This window comes from Chiloscyllium plagiosum, chromosome 31 (assembly GCF_004010195.1).
Source record: "Chiloscyllium plagiosum isolate BGI_BamShark_2017 chromosome 31, ASM401019v2, whole genome shotgun sequence".
NCBI classification, from domain to species: Eukaryota; Metazoa; Chordata; class Chondrichthyes; order Orectolobiformes; family Hemiscylliidae; genus Chiloscyllium; species Chiloscyllium plagiosum.
Window position 1 is genome coordinate 15,946,763 of NC_057740.1, and position 16,893 is coordinate 15,963,655.

Here is a 16,893-nt window from a genome sequence, read left to right on the forward strand (position 1 = left end):
CCAGTTTTCTAGCCCAAGCCACCTCTTTAATTATATATTCATATCCATGTAATTCCTCCATCAGGATGGTCTGAATGTTTTCCACCCCTTCCTTGAAAAGAGACCTGAACAGTCACCATCCACAACCACCCTCCTTTTGAGGTTGAGCTCCTTCTCAATGAACAACTTTTCCTTTAACTTGCCTTGATTTCTCAAAGTCAAAGGTAAAGCTATGGGTACCTGCATGGGTCCTAAATATGCCTGTCTCTTTGTGGAATTGTTTGTATTGATGCTGCTTTGCATTCTTGTTCAGAATTGGAAAAATTAATCAGCATTGCTTCCAATTTCAAAGTTTCTTTTACCTTCACCTGGTTTATCTCTGACTCCTCACTTGACTTTACTATACTTCCCATTTCTGGAGATACACTGTTCGCTAACATCCACTGACTCCCACACTTGCCTTAACTACACTTCCTTGAACTAAACTTCATGCAAGGATTCAATTCCATTCCCTCAGTTTTTCCGTCTCCATTGCATCTGATGAGGCCACTTTCTGCCAGGGTGCATCTGACATATCTTCCTATTTCCTCAATGAAAGAATCCCCCCACTGAGTTTGACAGGGCCCTCAGCTATGTCCAAACAGTTTCCTGCACTTCAGCAGTCACTCATTCCCCTCCCTCCCACTACAACATTAGGGTTTCCCTTATCATCAATTTCCATCCCACCATTCTCACCATTCAAAGGATCATCCTCTACCATTTCTGCCACTTCCAGCAGAATAGCACCATCAAACACATCACACTTCCCTTCCACTGTCAACATTCTGTGGAGGCCTGCTCCCTCCATGACACCTGGTCTATGCCTTCATGATTCTCAGCACTTAATTACTAGGATTCTCAGCACTTAATTACTAGAATGTGATTTCCCTGTCACCTCCTTCTCCTCGCTGACCCTAAACATATTTTCCTGGTAAGGCAGTGTTTTACTTATACTTCTTTCAATCCAACCTGCCGCAATTGCTGCTCACAATGCAGTGTCCTTTATACTGGTAAGAACATATGCAGACTGGGTGACTGCCTTACAGAACACTTTTGCTCTGTCCAAATTCATGATCCCAATCATCCAGCTACTTGCCATTTCATCAATCACCTTCTTTCGAGTCTAATATTTCCTTCTTTGGTTGCTACAGCGTTCCAAAGAAACTCAATAGAAGCTGAAGGAACAATAGCTCATTTCCAGTGGAGGCATTTTACAGCCTCTGAGACTAAATATTGAGTTTCACAACTTCAGAATATGATTCTTATCCTCTGTTTTCCTTACATTCACACCCCACACCCCACCCTTTCTGGCTATGACACATCTGTGTCTTGAAGACCTTGCTCTCAGCAGAAAGATCCCGCTTTCTCCTTTTCACACCTAAAATCATGAATTTCCAGCCCCTTTTAATTCTGAAAAAGAGTCATATCAGACTTGAAACCTTCAGCATATTTCTATTTCCACAGATGCTGCTAGACCTAATGAGTTTCCCAAGCACTTTCTATTTTCTAATTTAAGGTCTCACTTGTCTTGATTCAAGGTATAAATTGGGATATTTTGAACAAAATGTCATTAGTTTAAATTTCTAACGGGGACATCCCAAGCATACTAAGTTGCTAACAAGACAGAATGTAGACAAGTTTTCATTTGCTTTTGGTTTCTTACATAAATAGAGAGTAAGTTTAGGAACAGCTTTGAGACAGACAAAGACATAATCTGCAAAGAGCTGCAGACAAGAAACAGAGGAATATCAGAAAACTGGGGTGTTTTGCATTTGGTGTTGCAAAGCAAGAATGTAGTGAGGACCTTGTTTGAGCTGAACAGCCACATTCATGAGATATAGAAGGATAAATGGTAGATCAGATGCTAGTGAAAGGACCTCAAAAGATTTCATACCATGGAGAATTGCAGGAGTACTGAGGCATATCAAAAGTTTCAAATCTTGAGATCTACACATACCCTGCTTGGTGCTAGAAGAATTTAAGGAACACACAAGTTCCTATAAAGTGTAGAGGAACTCTTCAATGAATTAAAAGTGGAATGAGGAATTCAGTTGAAAATTCAGGCTTAAGTATTTGTAATTACCAAAATATAGAGATTCATTACACTTGCTTAATTTAGCTCTTATATGCTAATTTCTTTTGGCTTAGAACTGAAATTTTGTGATGTAGTTCTTCCCATTAGTAATTAGAAGACTGAGTTTCTTTTTAAAAGTTACTCATCTCCTCCAAGATGATGACATTAGCAAAACAACAAGGTAGGTGAATATACCAAGATTAAATATTTGCAACTGAAAATTTTGAGATGATAGACCAGAAAGGGTTACAAGATTTCAACTACAATTAAAGGTGGTATTAGATTCAAAGGATTGACTACAAAATTGCTGATAAAAGTAGAAAGACGAGGGACCACTAGCAGGTTAGAATTCAGCAAAGGAGGATCAGGAAATTGATTATGAGGGGAAAAATAGTGCACAAGAATTAACTTGCGAGGAACATAAAAGTAGACTGAATTCTGAGCTCCCTGTTTGATGTATTTTTAGTGTAGGAGTTCATTTCCTCAAATTCTAGGAGCAGTAATTATTATTTTATAAGCTGTTACATTGTTTTGGAACTTTGGGGGAAAAATAGATCAAAACAACAACACTTTAAAAAGGAGGGAGAGTGACAAAATGGGAAGTGAAACAAACAGAGAAGTAAACCTGCAGAGCTGTCTGACCTAGCAATGAACCTGCACAGCTGACTACCTCTGCTGTATAGTTTCAAGTGTCTCTGGACAGTGGAATTTGACTAAGAAAAATAAACAATCAGTGAAATTCACAGCTAACCCTGGGGAAACCTCTGTAGGGGAGTTCAAAGCAGGGGAGCAGTTAAGTGGCTAGTATAACTTGACTGTTTTGTTTTGTAAATCTACAATAGTGAATAGAGTGTTTTTTTATATATGTTTTTATTGAGATCTGTCTCTTGATTAAACTTTAAAAATATAAAACATTAATACTAAGTTCGCCTGAAGCAGTTTTTTTTAGACCCTAAAACTGGGCTATATTCTGGGTCTGGAGATTGTTGAGGTGCAAAGATGGTCTTGGGTAAAGTGACATCAGGTGTCAGAGATTAGGGAGAATTTCCATGTTACTGATGATATGTCTGCAGGAAGTGTGTTTGGTTGTGAATCCTATCAGATTGCATAGATCGGTTGAAGCAGCAGTTAGAGGTAATGAGGAATTTACAGCAGTTAGGGGGTGTGATGGATGGTGGTTGCAAAAAAGGGAGAAGAACCACCACAGTCAGGTAGATAGGTTAACTCCAGGAGAAGTAGGAGGGATAGGCAGGTAGTGCAGGAGTCTCCTATGGCTATCCCCATCTCAAACAAATATGCTGTTTTGGTAAATGTAGGGGGTGATGGACTTTCAGGGGTATGTAGCACTGACAACCAGGTTTCTGATACCGAGACTGGTTTTAATGTAATGAGGGGTATGTCAAGTTTCAAGCACTTGATTGTGATAGGAGACTGTCTAGTCAGAGGCACAGTCAGACATTTTTGAAGTCAACATCAAGGTATCAGAATAGCGTTTTGCATCCTTGTTGGCATGATCTAGAATATCTCAGAGAGGGTGCAGAATATTCTCTAAGGGCAGTCAGACCAGCAGGAGGTTGTTGTACACATTTGAACTAACGACATAGAAAGAGAAAAATACGAGATTCTAAGGAAGTTAGGCAGGAATTTAAAAAGAAGGTCCTCGAAGGTAGTAACATCTGGATTATTTTTGGTACCATGAGCTAGTGAGGATAGGAATAGGAGGATAGAGCAGATGAATGTGTGGCTACGGAGCTGGTGCAGGGGAGAAGGATTCACATTTTTGGGTAATTGGAATCTCTTCTGGGGTAGAAGTGACCTGTATAAAAAGGGTGGATTGCACCTGAATTGGAAAGGGACTAGATCATGCAGGGAGATTTGCTAAAGCTGCACGGGAGGATTTAAACTAGTAGTGGGAGGACAGGGAGATAGTGAGGAAAGCAATCAATCTGAAAAGGAGGAAGTCAAACAATCAGGGCAGACAGGAACAAAGCAGAGAATGAAGAAGGACTGATAAATTAAAGTGCATTTATTTCAATGCAAGAGGCCTAACAGGTGAGGCTGATGAACTCAGGACATGGTTAGGAACATGGCACTGGGATATCATGGCTATTACAGAGATGTGGCTCAGGGATGGACAGGACTGGCAGCTAAATGTTCCAGGGTATACATGCTGAAGAAAAGACAGAAAGAAACACTAGAGTCGAGGGTGAGTGGCGTTTTTGATTCGGGATAACATTACGGTTGTACTTTAGATTAGATTACCTACAGTGTGCAAGCAAGCCCTTCGGCCCAACCAGTCCACACCAACCCTTGAAAAGTAACCTAACCAGATCCATTTCCTTACACTTACTCCTGACTAATGCACCTAACACTATGGACAATTTAGCATGGCCAATTCACCTGACCTGCACATCTTTGGACTGTGGGAGGAAACCAGAACACCTGGAGGAAACTCACGCAGACACGGGGAGAAAGTGCAAACTCCACACAGACAGTTGCCAAGGCTGGAATCGAACATGGGTCCCTGGTGCTGTGAGGCAGCAGTGCTAACCACTGAGTCATTGCCCATCCCAAAGGGAGGATATTCCTGGGAACATGTTCATGGAGGTTATATGGGTGGAACTGAGAAATAAAAAAGAGATGACTACCTACTTAGGATTGTACTATAGACCCCCGAATAGTGAGCGAAAATTGAGAAACAAATTTGTAAGGAGATCTCAGTTATCTGTAGCAATAATAGGGTAGTTATGGTAGGGGATTTTAACTTTCCAAATATAGACTGGGACTGCCATAGTGTTAAGGGCCTAGATGAAGAGGAATTTGTTAAGTGTGTACAAGAAAAAATTCTGACTCAGTATGTGGATATACCCACTAGAGAAGGTGCAAAACGTGATCGACTCTTGGGAAATAAGGCAGGGCAGGTGACTGAGGTGTCAATGGGGGAGCACTTTGGGGTTAGTGACCATAATTCTATTAGTTTTAAAATAATGATGGAAAAGGAGAGGCTGGATCTAAAAGTTAAAGTTCTAAATTCAAGGAAGGCCGATTTTAACAGTATTAGTCAAGAACTTTCAAAAGTTGATTGGTGGCAGATTTGCAGGTAAAGGGACAGTAGAAAATGGGAAGCCTTCAGAAATGAGATAACAAGACAGTATATTCCTGTTAGGGTGAAGGGCAAGGCTGGTAGGTGTAGGGAATGCTGGATGACGAGAGAAATTAAGGTTTTGGTCAAGAATATGAAGGAAGCATATGTCAGGCATAGACAGCAGGGGGAAAGTGAGGACTGCAGATGCTGGAGATCACAGTAGAAAAGTGTGGTGCTGGAAAAGCACAGCCAGTCAGGCAGCATCCGAGGAGAGTCGACGTTTCGAGCAGGAGCTCTTCATCAGGATTGAGTAAATCCTTAGAAGGGTATAAAGGCAGTATGAGCATACTTAAGAGAGAAATCAGGCGGGCAAAAAGGGGACATGAAAAAACTTTGGAAAATAGGGTTAAGGAGAATGCAAATGGATTCTATAAATACATTAAGCACAAAACAGTAACTCGGGAAAGAATGGGGCTTCTCAAATATTATCAAGGCAGCCTATGTGTGGAACTGCAGGAGATGGGGGAGATACTAAACAAGCACTTTGCATCAGCGTTTACAGTGGAGAAGGATATGGAAGGTAGAGAACGTGAGGAAATAAATAGCAATATCTTGAACAATGTTCATTTTACAGAGGTGGTGGTTCTAGACTTCTTAAAACACACTAAGGTAGATAAATCCCCACGACCTGATCAGGTGTACCCTAGAAGCTAGGTAAGTGATTTCTGGGCACCTTACTGAGACACTTGTATCATCGATAGCCACAAGTGAGGTGCCGGAAGATTGGATATTGACCTACTTTGTGCCACTTTTTAAGAAAGGTGGGAAGAAAAAGCAAGGGAATTATAGACCAGTAAGCCTGACATCAATGGTGGGCGAGTTGTTGAAGGGAATTCTGAAGGACAGGATTTACAGGTATTCAAGGACTGAGAGTCAACATGGCTTTGTGCAAGGGAGATGGTGTCTCACTAACTTGATTGAGTTTTTTGAAGAATTGATGAGAGCAGAGCGGTGAATGTGATCTACATGTTGTCTTCAGTAAGGTGTTTGACAAGGTTCCGCAGGGTTGCTTTTCAGACTGGAGGCCTGTGACCAGTGGTGTGCCACATGGATCAGTGCTGGGTCCACTGTTTTTCACCATTTATATAAGTGATTTGGATGTGAACATAGGAAGGATGGTTAGTAAGTTTGCAGATGACAGCAAAATTGGAGGTGTAATGGGCAGCGAAGGAGGTTACTTCAGAGAACAATGGGATCTTGATCAGATGGGTTAATTGGCCAAGGAATGCCAGATGGAGTTTAATTTAGATAAATGTGAGGTGCTGCACTTCGCAAAGGCAAATCAGGGTAGGACCTATACACTTAATAGTAAGGTCCTGGGGGTGTTGCTGAACAAAGAGATCTTGGAGTGCAGTTTCATAGTTCCTTGAAAGTGGAGTCCTAGGTAGACAGGGACAGTGAAGAAAATGTTTGGTGTGCTTGCCTTTATTGATCAATGCATTGAGTATAGGAATTAGGAGGTCATATTGCAGCTGTTTCGGACACTGGTTCAGCCACTTTTGGAATACAGTATGCAGTTCTGTCTCACTGTTATAGGAAGGATGTTGTGAAACTTGAAAGGGTTCAGAAAGGATTTACAAGGATATTGCCAGGGTTGGAGGGTTTGAGCCGTAGGGAGAGGCTGAATAGGCTGGGGCTATTTTCCCTGGAGCGACTGAGGCTGAGGGGTGATCTTGTAGAGGTTTATAAAACCATGAAAGACATGGATAGAGTGAATAGACAAGGTCTTTTTCCTGGGGAGTGGGGGTCCAATACTACAAGGAATGGTGAGAAAGGAAAGATTTAAGTGGCAACATTTTCATGTAGGGGGTGGTGCATGTATGGAATGAGCTGCCAGAGGAAGTGGTGGAGGCTGGTATAATTACAACATTTAAAAGGCATCTGGATGGGTTTAAAGGGATATGTGCCAAACATTCGCAAATAATACTAGATTTATTTAGGATATCTGGTCAACATGGACCAAAGGGTCTCTTTCCCTGCTGTACTGCTCTATGACTCTAGACTCTAAGAGCTTCTGTAAGTATACAAAACGAAAAAGATTGGTGACGATAATGTAGGAACCTTATAGTCTGAAAAAGAAGAATTGATAATGGAGAACAAAGAAAGGAAAAAGCAATAAACAAATATTTTACTTAGTTCTTCACAAACGAAGACACAATTGGCATCCCAGAAATGCCAGGGAAACAAAGGTATACTGGGAAGGGGAAATGAAAAAAATTAATATTCGGAAAAAAGTTTGGAGAAATTAATGGGACTGAAAGCTGATAAATCCCAGACCTTATTATTCTACATCCCAGGGTACTAAAGGAGCTGGCCAAGGAAATATTGGATGCATTGATTGCCATATTCCAAAATTGTCTCAATTCCGGAACAGTCCTGGCAGATTGGAGCATGAAAATGTAACTCCACTATTTCTAAAAGAACAGAGAGAGAAATAATGGGAATTACAGACCACTCAGCATAAAATCATTAGGTTGGAAAATGTTTAAATCTATTATACAGGATGAAATAACAGGAACCATAGTAAATATCAATGGAATTACCAAGTCAATGTGGATGTATGAAAGGGAATTGCATTTGACAAACTTACTGAAACTGTTGAGAACACAATTAGCAGAATAGATGAGGGGCATGAGCGGATGAAATGGATTTTCAGAGAGATTTTGACAAACTCCCACATAAGAGGTTAGTATGCAAAATCAAAGCAGATGGATTTCGTGGTACTACACTTACATGGATTGCAATTTAGTTAGCAGACAGGAAATAGTACGAATAACTGGGTAATTTTTGGAGCTGAACACACTAACGAGTAGGGTACAGTGGGGGTCAGTGTTTGGGTCCCATTAATTCACAATACATATATCAAAGATTTGGATAAGGAAATCGAATCCAATATTTCTAAACCTTGTTATAATGCGCAGTTTTAGTCTCTTTATCTAACAAAAGACACACTACTCCTGCTCCTATTTTCTATGTGTCTGGGGCTAAATCTTACTTTTCTTTGGCTAAATGTGAGTTACACTGAATTATCTGTAGGGTTTTCACCACAAAGCCAAGTGAGATTTCTCATTGTATCTCACCAAACTTATCACATTAACTACTTCCCTATGGCATCCATTATGTCTGAATCCATCCCTATATTACTAATCGCCGTTCCCAAACAACTCACCATTCAGTCAATATCTGCGGAATGACTGACTTCCTTTGCATCCACATTATCTTTGAAAGGCTGCTGTGCACTTAGACACATTAACAATTTAGGTCTTGTCCTGCACCAGCAATGTAATGGCACAGCAGCTACAAAGCCACATGGCTCACAGCACATATACAACCTCATTTTCTCACTTCCATTCCTGTTTACTCACCTCACCACACAGTTTACTAGTCCTTAGTTATATCTCACCTAAACACTCTCTATGGGTCACTGATACTCTGTCTCGATGCATATTGTTGACTTACATTATCAGTATCCTTATCATCATTCAGCAGAAAAACATGGTATATTGTCAAGCAATTAGACAATTCCAAACATGAGCTTTTATTCACAGCAACCAAAAGCAAACAGGAATAAAAGCAGCAGAAGCTGTAAGTCACCAATACAAGCCAAATACTGGCATCATGCCCAACAACCTTTAAACATTTTATGATGGTCAGCTCCACCCTGCTCTCTCATCTACTTGAACTAAATGTCAATCAGATCCTGTCTGGCTTGTAGCACCTGACACAGCTGAGTTCCATCATGCACAAGAACAAGATCCTTCTCCCTAATCTCCTGGTCCACCCCCTCAAAGATTACACGTGTTATTCTTAATCATCCAGTATGTCGCCTTGTAACTTGCTTCAATTGAGCAGACCTCAGTATGCCAGAATGATGTGGCTCACTCTGTTCAAACTATAATGGAGGGCCTCCATATACTGGTCCAAGCAGCAGAACCACATCTTCAGCAGCCCAACCATCTGCTCCACAATGACCCAAGTTGAAGCATGGATAATATTGTGTCTCTCTTCCGCCTCAATTAGGGGGGTTGCACAATGGTTTTATAAACCATAGTCACAGTGGGTCCCTTGTTACCAGTAACTAGTCTTGTAAGTCACTTGAACCCTCAAACACACCAGATAACGATACAGTTCCTGGTTCTAGGAGTTACAGCAACTATTAAGATTACAGGGACACACCTGCAGGAAATGATAATAATGATCACTCATGACCTTAATATTAACATTGATGATGTGGAAGTGTCAGTGTTGGACTAGGATGGACATCAGATGACACCAGGTTATAGTCCAACAGGTTTATTTGATGTGGTTCTGTTCGCCGAGCTGGAAATTTTTGTTGCAAACGTTTCGTCCCCGGTCTAGGTGACATCCTCAGTGCTTGGGAGCCTCCTGTGAAGCGCTTCTGTGGTGTTTCCTCCGGCATTTATAGTGGCCTGTCCCTGCCGCTTCCGGTTGTCAGTTTCAGCTGTCCGCTGTAGTGGCCGGTATATTGGGTCCAGGTCGATGTGTTTGTTGATGGAGTTTGTGGATGAGTGCCATGCTTCTAGGAATTCCCTGGCTGTTCTTTGTTTGGCTTGCCCTATAATGGTAGTGTTGTCCCAGTCAAATTCATGTTGCTTGTCGTCTGCGTGTGTGGCTACTAAGGATAGCTGGTCGTGGCGTTTCGTGGCTAGTTGATGTTCATGGATGCGGATCGTTAGCTGTCTTCCTGTTTGTCCTATATAGTGTTTCGTGCAGTCCCATGCAAGGACTGCACAAAACACTATCTAGGACAAACAGGAAGACAGCAAACGATCCGCATCCATGAACATCAACTAGCCACGATACACCACGACCAGCTATCCTTAGTAGCCACACACGCAGATGACAAGCAACATGAATTCGACTGGGACAACACTACCATTATAGGGCAAGCCAAACAAAGAACAGCCAGGGAATTCCTAGAAGCATGGCACTCATCCACAAACTCCATCAACAAACACATCGACCTGGACCCAATATACCGGCCACTACAGCGGACAGCTGAAACTGACAACCGGAAGCGGCAGGGACAGGCCACTATAAATGCCGGAGGAAACACCACAGAAGCGCTTCACAGGAGGTTCCCAAGCACTGAGGATGTCACATAGACAGGGGACGAAACGTTTGCAACAAAAACTTCCAGCTCGGCGAACAGAACCACAACAACGAGCACCCGAGCTACAAATCTTCACCCAAACTTTGAGGTTTATTTGAAATCGCAAGCTTTTGGAACGCTGTTCCTTCATCAGGTAAGTGGAGGGAATGTGCTTCCTCCATTTCAATCATTTTCCTAAACAGCAAATCCTTCCTACTATAAAAATAAATCCTCAATCTTCCAACTTAAAAAACAACCTCAAAAGGATAACTTAATTCGAAAAAAATGACTGTTTCAAGTAAATCAAATGAAAATTCGACAAAGACATCTTTTAATCAAATTAATATACATACTGATGACAACTTGATGAATATTTTGGTGTTTATTCAGCAAAGGGTTCAAACGACCAGTGGTGCCATCAACCATGATTGGATATACATTCTGGCCTGCAAGACAAAATGATTGTGCACATAATTTATAGTGGTCACTGACATGACTTAAAATTACTTTATGCATATAGTGTGTAATTATGTTTGATACTTGCAAATTTTCTTTCCTTTCTCCTTCATTCACCACAATGACCTTTGTGTAGTTGATTTAACAAACAACTCCTTAGCTGTGACCCTCATTCTCTATAGGAGGTGGCTGCTTGTATAACTAGCTTCAGCGCAACATATGGCTTCAGTTACACAGTCATAAAGTTATTCAACCCAGAAACAGACCCTTCGGTCTAACTCATCCATGCTCTGGGGAAAAGACCTTAGCTGTTCACCACATCCATACCTCTCATGATTTTATAACCGTCCTCAGCCTCTGATGCTCAAGAGAAAATAGCCCCAGCCTATTAAATTGGACTACCAATGCTTAAGTTTGAGTTGATAGCACTAACACCCACTTCTGCATACAGTTCACTGCCAGAGAAGCTATCCCTCTAAGAGGCCCAAACATCAGTGTCAAAGTAGGTCATTTGACCCACAGAATCCACACCAACCCTCCAAAAAGCATTTCACCTACATCCAAATCCCCTATCCTAGCCCTGTGACCCTGAATTTCCCACGGCCAACCCAGCTAATCTACACATCCCTGGACATGTGGAGAAATTTAGCATGGCCAATCTGTCTAACCTGCACATCTTTGGACTGTGGGAGGAAACCGGAACATGGAAGAAACCCACACAGAGAACATGCAAACTCCATATCGACCGCTGCCCAAGGATGGATTCGAACCCAGGTCCCTAGTGTTGTGAGGTAGCATTGCTAACCACTGAGACTGTGCCACACAATTTGTGGTTTGTTGTCGGGTAAATTCTCAACCACACAGGTTATGGTGAAATTGTCAAATAACAAAAAGGACTTTTCTGTCTGTGCATTGTTTATTTCTGCTTTTTTAACAATCTTGATGCAAAAACTATTGGCTTCTCTTCACCATTGGGTAATATTTGAGAAATGACTGCTCCCACTCCATTTGGTGTTGTCGCGCATGCTAGTTGCAACAGTAACTCTGGGTCAAAATGGGTCAAGGCCTCTGACTTTGGCTTATGTAAAGGTTCTTTCACATTGACTTCCCCATTTCAATTCGTATTTTGGCATAATAAATTGTGCAATTGCTTTGTGAATGGCTGCACGTTTTAGGGCAAACCTGCCAGTAATTTAGCAAGCTCAAAAATGATCTTAATTCATTTACATTTTAATGTGCTGGTGCCTCAGTTATGGCTTTCACCTTTGAAGGTCACTTGTGCAGTGCCTCAGCATCAATGAAAGCCTAAATATTCCACTGAAGACTTTTTGCAAAACAAAAATCACATTTGTCTCTCCTCACTCTGAAGTCTCAAATCTCTGGACAATCTAAGTTGTGGAGATGCTCTTTTTCATTTCTCCCCATGACAAAAATATCATCTATTTGATCTATGGCATGTTGGACTTGAAGTAACTCCAAGAGGCTGGTATTCCGTCACCAAGTCACCCTGTATTTACACGTGGAAAGTTCTTGACACTGGTCTAGTTCTCTCAGAGCCAGCTCTCTGTCAGAATATCTGACAGCCTTCTTTTTATCTGTCAGCCAGAGCTCCCCCTGATTCAAACAGATTAACTGGCCTAATCTGGGAGTGGCAAAGGCATTGATGTTGCGAGATCCATGGTGTCATCTCAGATTCAGCTGTCCTTTCAGTGCTTGATAGAGAGGGAGAAGCTAAGGATTTCGACAGCCTTTCCGACTGTTCTAAAACGTAGGGCATGCTTTGCTCCTGCACTATTTGTGAATTCACAGCTTTCATATACTTCATGTGTTATTCAGGACTGTTTCTCCTACCTGAATTTTATACGTCACAAATGCTTTCCCCATTACCACCAGGTGTTTCAGTTCTGCCAGGACCAGATTCTTCTGCAATCAAAGTCTGATATTGTCAGCTCTGACTGGAAGAAAGTGAGAACTGCAGATGGTGGAGATCAGAGTTGAAGAGTGTGGTGCTGGAAAAGCACAACCGATCAGGCAGCATCCGAGGAGCAGGAGAGTCGACATTTCGAGCATATGCTTTTCATCAGGAATGTGGGGGAGGCCCAAGGAGGCTGAGAAATAAATAGGAGGAGATTGTGGATGAGGGCAAGGTAGCTGGAAAGCTGATAGGTAGCTGAAGGTGGGGGTGAAGCAGATAGGTGGGAAGGGGGATGGACAGGTAGGACAGTTCAAGAGGGTGGGAAGGGGGATGGACAGGTAGGACAGTTCAAGAGGGTGTGCCGACTTGGAATGTTGGATCTTGGATAAGGTGGGGGGAGGAGAAATGAGGAAACTGGTGAAATCCACATTATTTCCATGTGTTTGGAGGGTCCCAAAGCAGAAGATGAGGTGTTCTTGCTTCAGGTTTCCAGTGGTTAGAATTGGGCAGTGGAGGAGACCCAAGACTTGCATGTCCTTGGCACAGTGGGAGGGGGAGTTAAAGTGTTCGGCCATAGGACAGTGGGGTTGTTTAATGCGTGTGTCCAGAGATGTTCCCCGAAACGTTCTGCAAGTTGGCATCCTGCCTCTCCAATGTACAGGAGACCATATCAATAACAATGGACATAGTAGACGATGTGTGTAGAAGTAGAGGTAAATCTCTGTCGCGTGTGGAAGGATCCTTTGTGGCCTTGGACGGAGGTGAGGAGGGAGGAGTGGGTGCAGGTTTTGCACTTCTCACAGTGGCAGGGGAAGGTGGCAGGAGTGGAGGGTGGATTGGTGGGGGGCATGGACCTAACAAGGGAATCGCGGGGGGAATGGTCTCTCCGGGATGCAGATAGGGATGGGGAGGGAAACATGTCCCTGGTGGTGGGTTCTGTTTGTAGATGGCGGAAATAGCGGAGGATGATGTGATATATCTGGAGGTTGGTGGGGTGGAAGGTGAGGACCAGAGAGGTTCTTTCCTTGTTGCGACTGGAGGGGTAGGGTTCAAGGGGGGAAATGCAGGAAGTGGAGGAGATATGCTGGAGGGCATTGTTGACCATGTGGGAGGGGAAATTGTAGTCTTTGAAGAGGGAGGCCATCTGGGAAGTTCTATGGTGGAACTGGTCCTCCTGGGAGCAGTTGTGGCGGAGGCAGAGAAATTGAGAATAAGAGATCGCATTTTTACAGGAGGCAGGTGTGAGGAAGTGTAGTCCAGGTAGCTGTTAACCCCCTCCCATTTATCTCTTAGCCCCCTTGGGTCTCCCCAACATTCCTGATGAAGAGCTTATGCTCGAAATGTCGACTCTTCTGCTCCTCGGATGCTGCCTGACCGGCTGTGCTTTTCCAGCACCACACTTTTCAGCTTTGACTGGAAGTGTGCCAAAGATTTAAAACTATCATAGACTTTTCAGTGGCAGGAAAACTGGTGGTGTATCTGCCAGCAGGAGGTGGCTCAACACATTTGCATTTGCAAATTGCCCCCCAGTGATCCAACTTGTAAATCATACAGTCAGTGATAGAGCCCACTGCCTGGAACACATATTTTTCCTTTTGAAGGCGTGTGCTTGCCTGCGAGAAATTCCTAAGGACAATGTCCAAGTTCTCTAAGTGCTCCTTATTGATCTTTCCTTGTATTAGCACGTAATCTAGATAAATGGCGACCTCAGGGAGACCTTGTAAAATGTAACACCCTTAATCTGTAAAGGTTCCCCAGTATAGTTTTTTCAGGCTAACTGAGATTTTGTGCAAACTTGGAGTCCAGATCAAATTTTATTAAGGACTGATTCTGTGATCACTGAAATGGCTATGCTGGCATCAAGCTCCATTAGAACCAGGTGACCCTTTAACCAGATATTTATTTTGATTGGTTTTGATTTGGATGTTGCTAGAGTTGATAAAGTGCGGCGCTGGAAAAAACACAGCAGGTCAGGCAGCATCCGAGGGGCAAGAAAGTCGATGTTTCGGGCAGAACCTTTTTTCAGGATCAAGCTCAATCAGACTGTCAAGTGTGTCCACTTCCATCAGAAGACCCTACACCTCATATGCTCCACTTGCTGCATTTTCAAATGATAGAGCCAGTGGTAGTGCCTGTTTGGATATTGGTAAGCAATTTAACTGTCCCAAATCAGACGCAGGAAGACTTTCCAGGGTATGCACTCTCCTGGATACTAGCCTATGAGGTCTCTTACTCCAGTTAGGTCTAGTGGGTAACCTTTGCTCTCGAGTCTGCATACCAACTGCAACTACAATGGCTTGGCGGCCGGGATCCTGAAAACGTTTTAACCATTTGGCTAAGGCTTCATTTTGTTTCGGGTTTCTCTATGGGCTGATCTAGAGGTTCAGTAAACGTCCTGAGTGAGGCTATGTAATCGCATTCAGTCAAGTGGTGCTTCCCCCAAGCATAATCAAACTGTCGAGTGTGACAACTTCCATAGAATACCCTACATCCCATATACTCCACTTGCTGGATTTTCCAGTGATAAAGCCAGCGGTAGTACCTGTTTGAAGTCCATTTGGGCTTAGACTAGTAGGCACTTTTGCATGATTACATTATTAATTCCACTCTCATTGCCACTGAAATAACGCCACAGAGGCTGGCATCCCATCATCAATTCACCCTTTATTTGTATGTGAAGAGACCTTGATTTTGATCCAGCTCCCTCAGAGCTAGCTCCCAAAGTGAACAGAACTGTTGACACTCTTGTTTACGTCTGTCAGAGGTTCACCTCGCTGACCTTGTTACAAGGCTACAGTGAGGACTGCACACGCTAGAGATCTGAGTCGAAAAGTGTGGTGGTGGAAAAGCACAGCAGGTCAGGCAGCGTCTGAGGAGCAGGAGAATCGTTGTTTTGGGCACAAACCCTTCATCAGGAATGTGAGGGGGGGGAAGGGGGCTGAGAGATAACTAGGAGGGTGAGGGTGGGGGGTGGGAGCAAGGTGGCTGGGAAGGCAATAGGTAGTTGCAGGTGGGGGTGATAGTGATAGGTCAGAGAGGAGTGTGGAGCGAATAGGTGTGAAGGAAGATGGACAGGTAGGGCAGTTCAAGAGGGTACTGCCAAGTTGGAGGGTTGGATCTGCAATGAGATGGGGGGAGGGGAGATGAGGAAACTGGTGAAGTTGACGTTGGTGCCGTGTGGTTGGAGAATCCCAAGGCAGAAGATGAGGTGTTCTTCCTCCAGGCATCAGGTGGCTCAGATTTAGCAGTGGAGGAGGCCCAGGACATACATGTGGGAGGGGAAGTTGAAGTGGTCGGCCACAGGGCAGTGGGGCTGTTTGGTACATGTGTCCCAGAGATGTTCCCTGTAACGGGTTGGCGTCCTGTCTCCCCAATATACAGGAGACCACATCGGGAGCAATGGACTCAGTAGATGAGGTGTTTAGATGTACAGGAAAATCTCTGCCGAATGTGGAAGGATCCTTTGGGGCTTTGAATGAAGGTTAAGAGGGAGGTGTGGGCACAGGTTTTACACTTCTTGTGGCGGCAAGGGAAGGTGCCAGGAGTGGAGGGTGGGTTGGTGGTGGGGGCCTAACGAGGGAGTCGTGAAGGAAATGGTCTCTGCGAATGCTAATAGGGGTGGGGAGGGAAATACATTTCTGGTGGTGGGGTCTAATTGTAGATGGCAAAAATGGCAGAGAATAATGCACTATATCTGGAGACTAGTGGGGTGGAACCTAAGGACGAGAGGGGTTATATCCTTGTTGCAGTTGGAGGGCAGAGGTGGGGGAAGTGGAGGAGATGTGCTGGAGAGCATTGTTGACTATGTGGGAGGGGAAATTGGGGTCCTTGAAATAGGAGGCCATCTGGAATGTTCTGGAGTGGAATTGCTCCTCCTGGGAGCAGATACAGCTGAGGCAGAGGAATTGGAGTAAGGGATAGTGTTTTTACAGGAGGGGAGGGTGAGAGGAAGTGTAATCCAGGTAGCTGTGGGAGTTGATGGGTTTGAAGTAGATGTCCATGTTGAGTTGGTTGCTGAAGATTATACAGTCATGCAAAATGGAAACAGACCCTTCGGTCCAACTTGTCCATGCCGATCAAGTTTCGCAAACTTAAACTAGTCCCATTTGCCTGCTTTTGGCTCCTATCTCTTTAAACCTTTCCCATTTGTGTACCAATCCCAATGTCTTTTA

The 16,893-nt window shown here is 43.4% G+C and overlaps 1 protein-coding gene across 1 annotated transcript in view; it reads right to left on the reverse strand.

The window, feature by feature from the left end:
* Nucleotides 1-16,893, reverse strand: part of LOC122565549 — a 121,549-nt gene that overhangs the window by 19,223 nt on the left and 85,433 nt on the right. Inside the window, exon 8 of the mRNA XM_043721602.1 lies at nt 10,704-10,796. Coding sequence (XP_043577537.1) covers nt 10,704-10,796 — 93 coding nt within the window. The remainder of the gene's footprint in view (nt 1-10,703; nt 10,797-16,893) is intronic.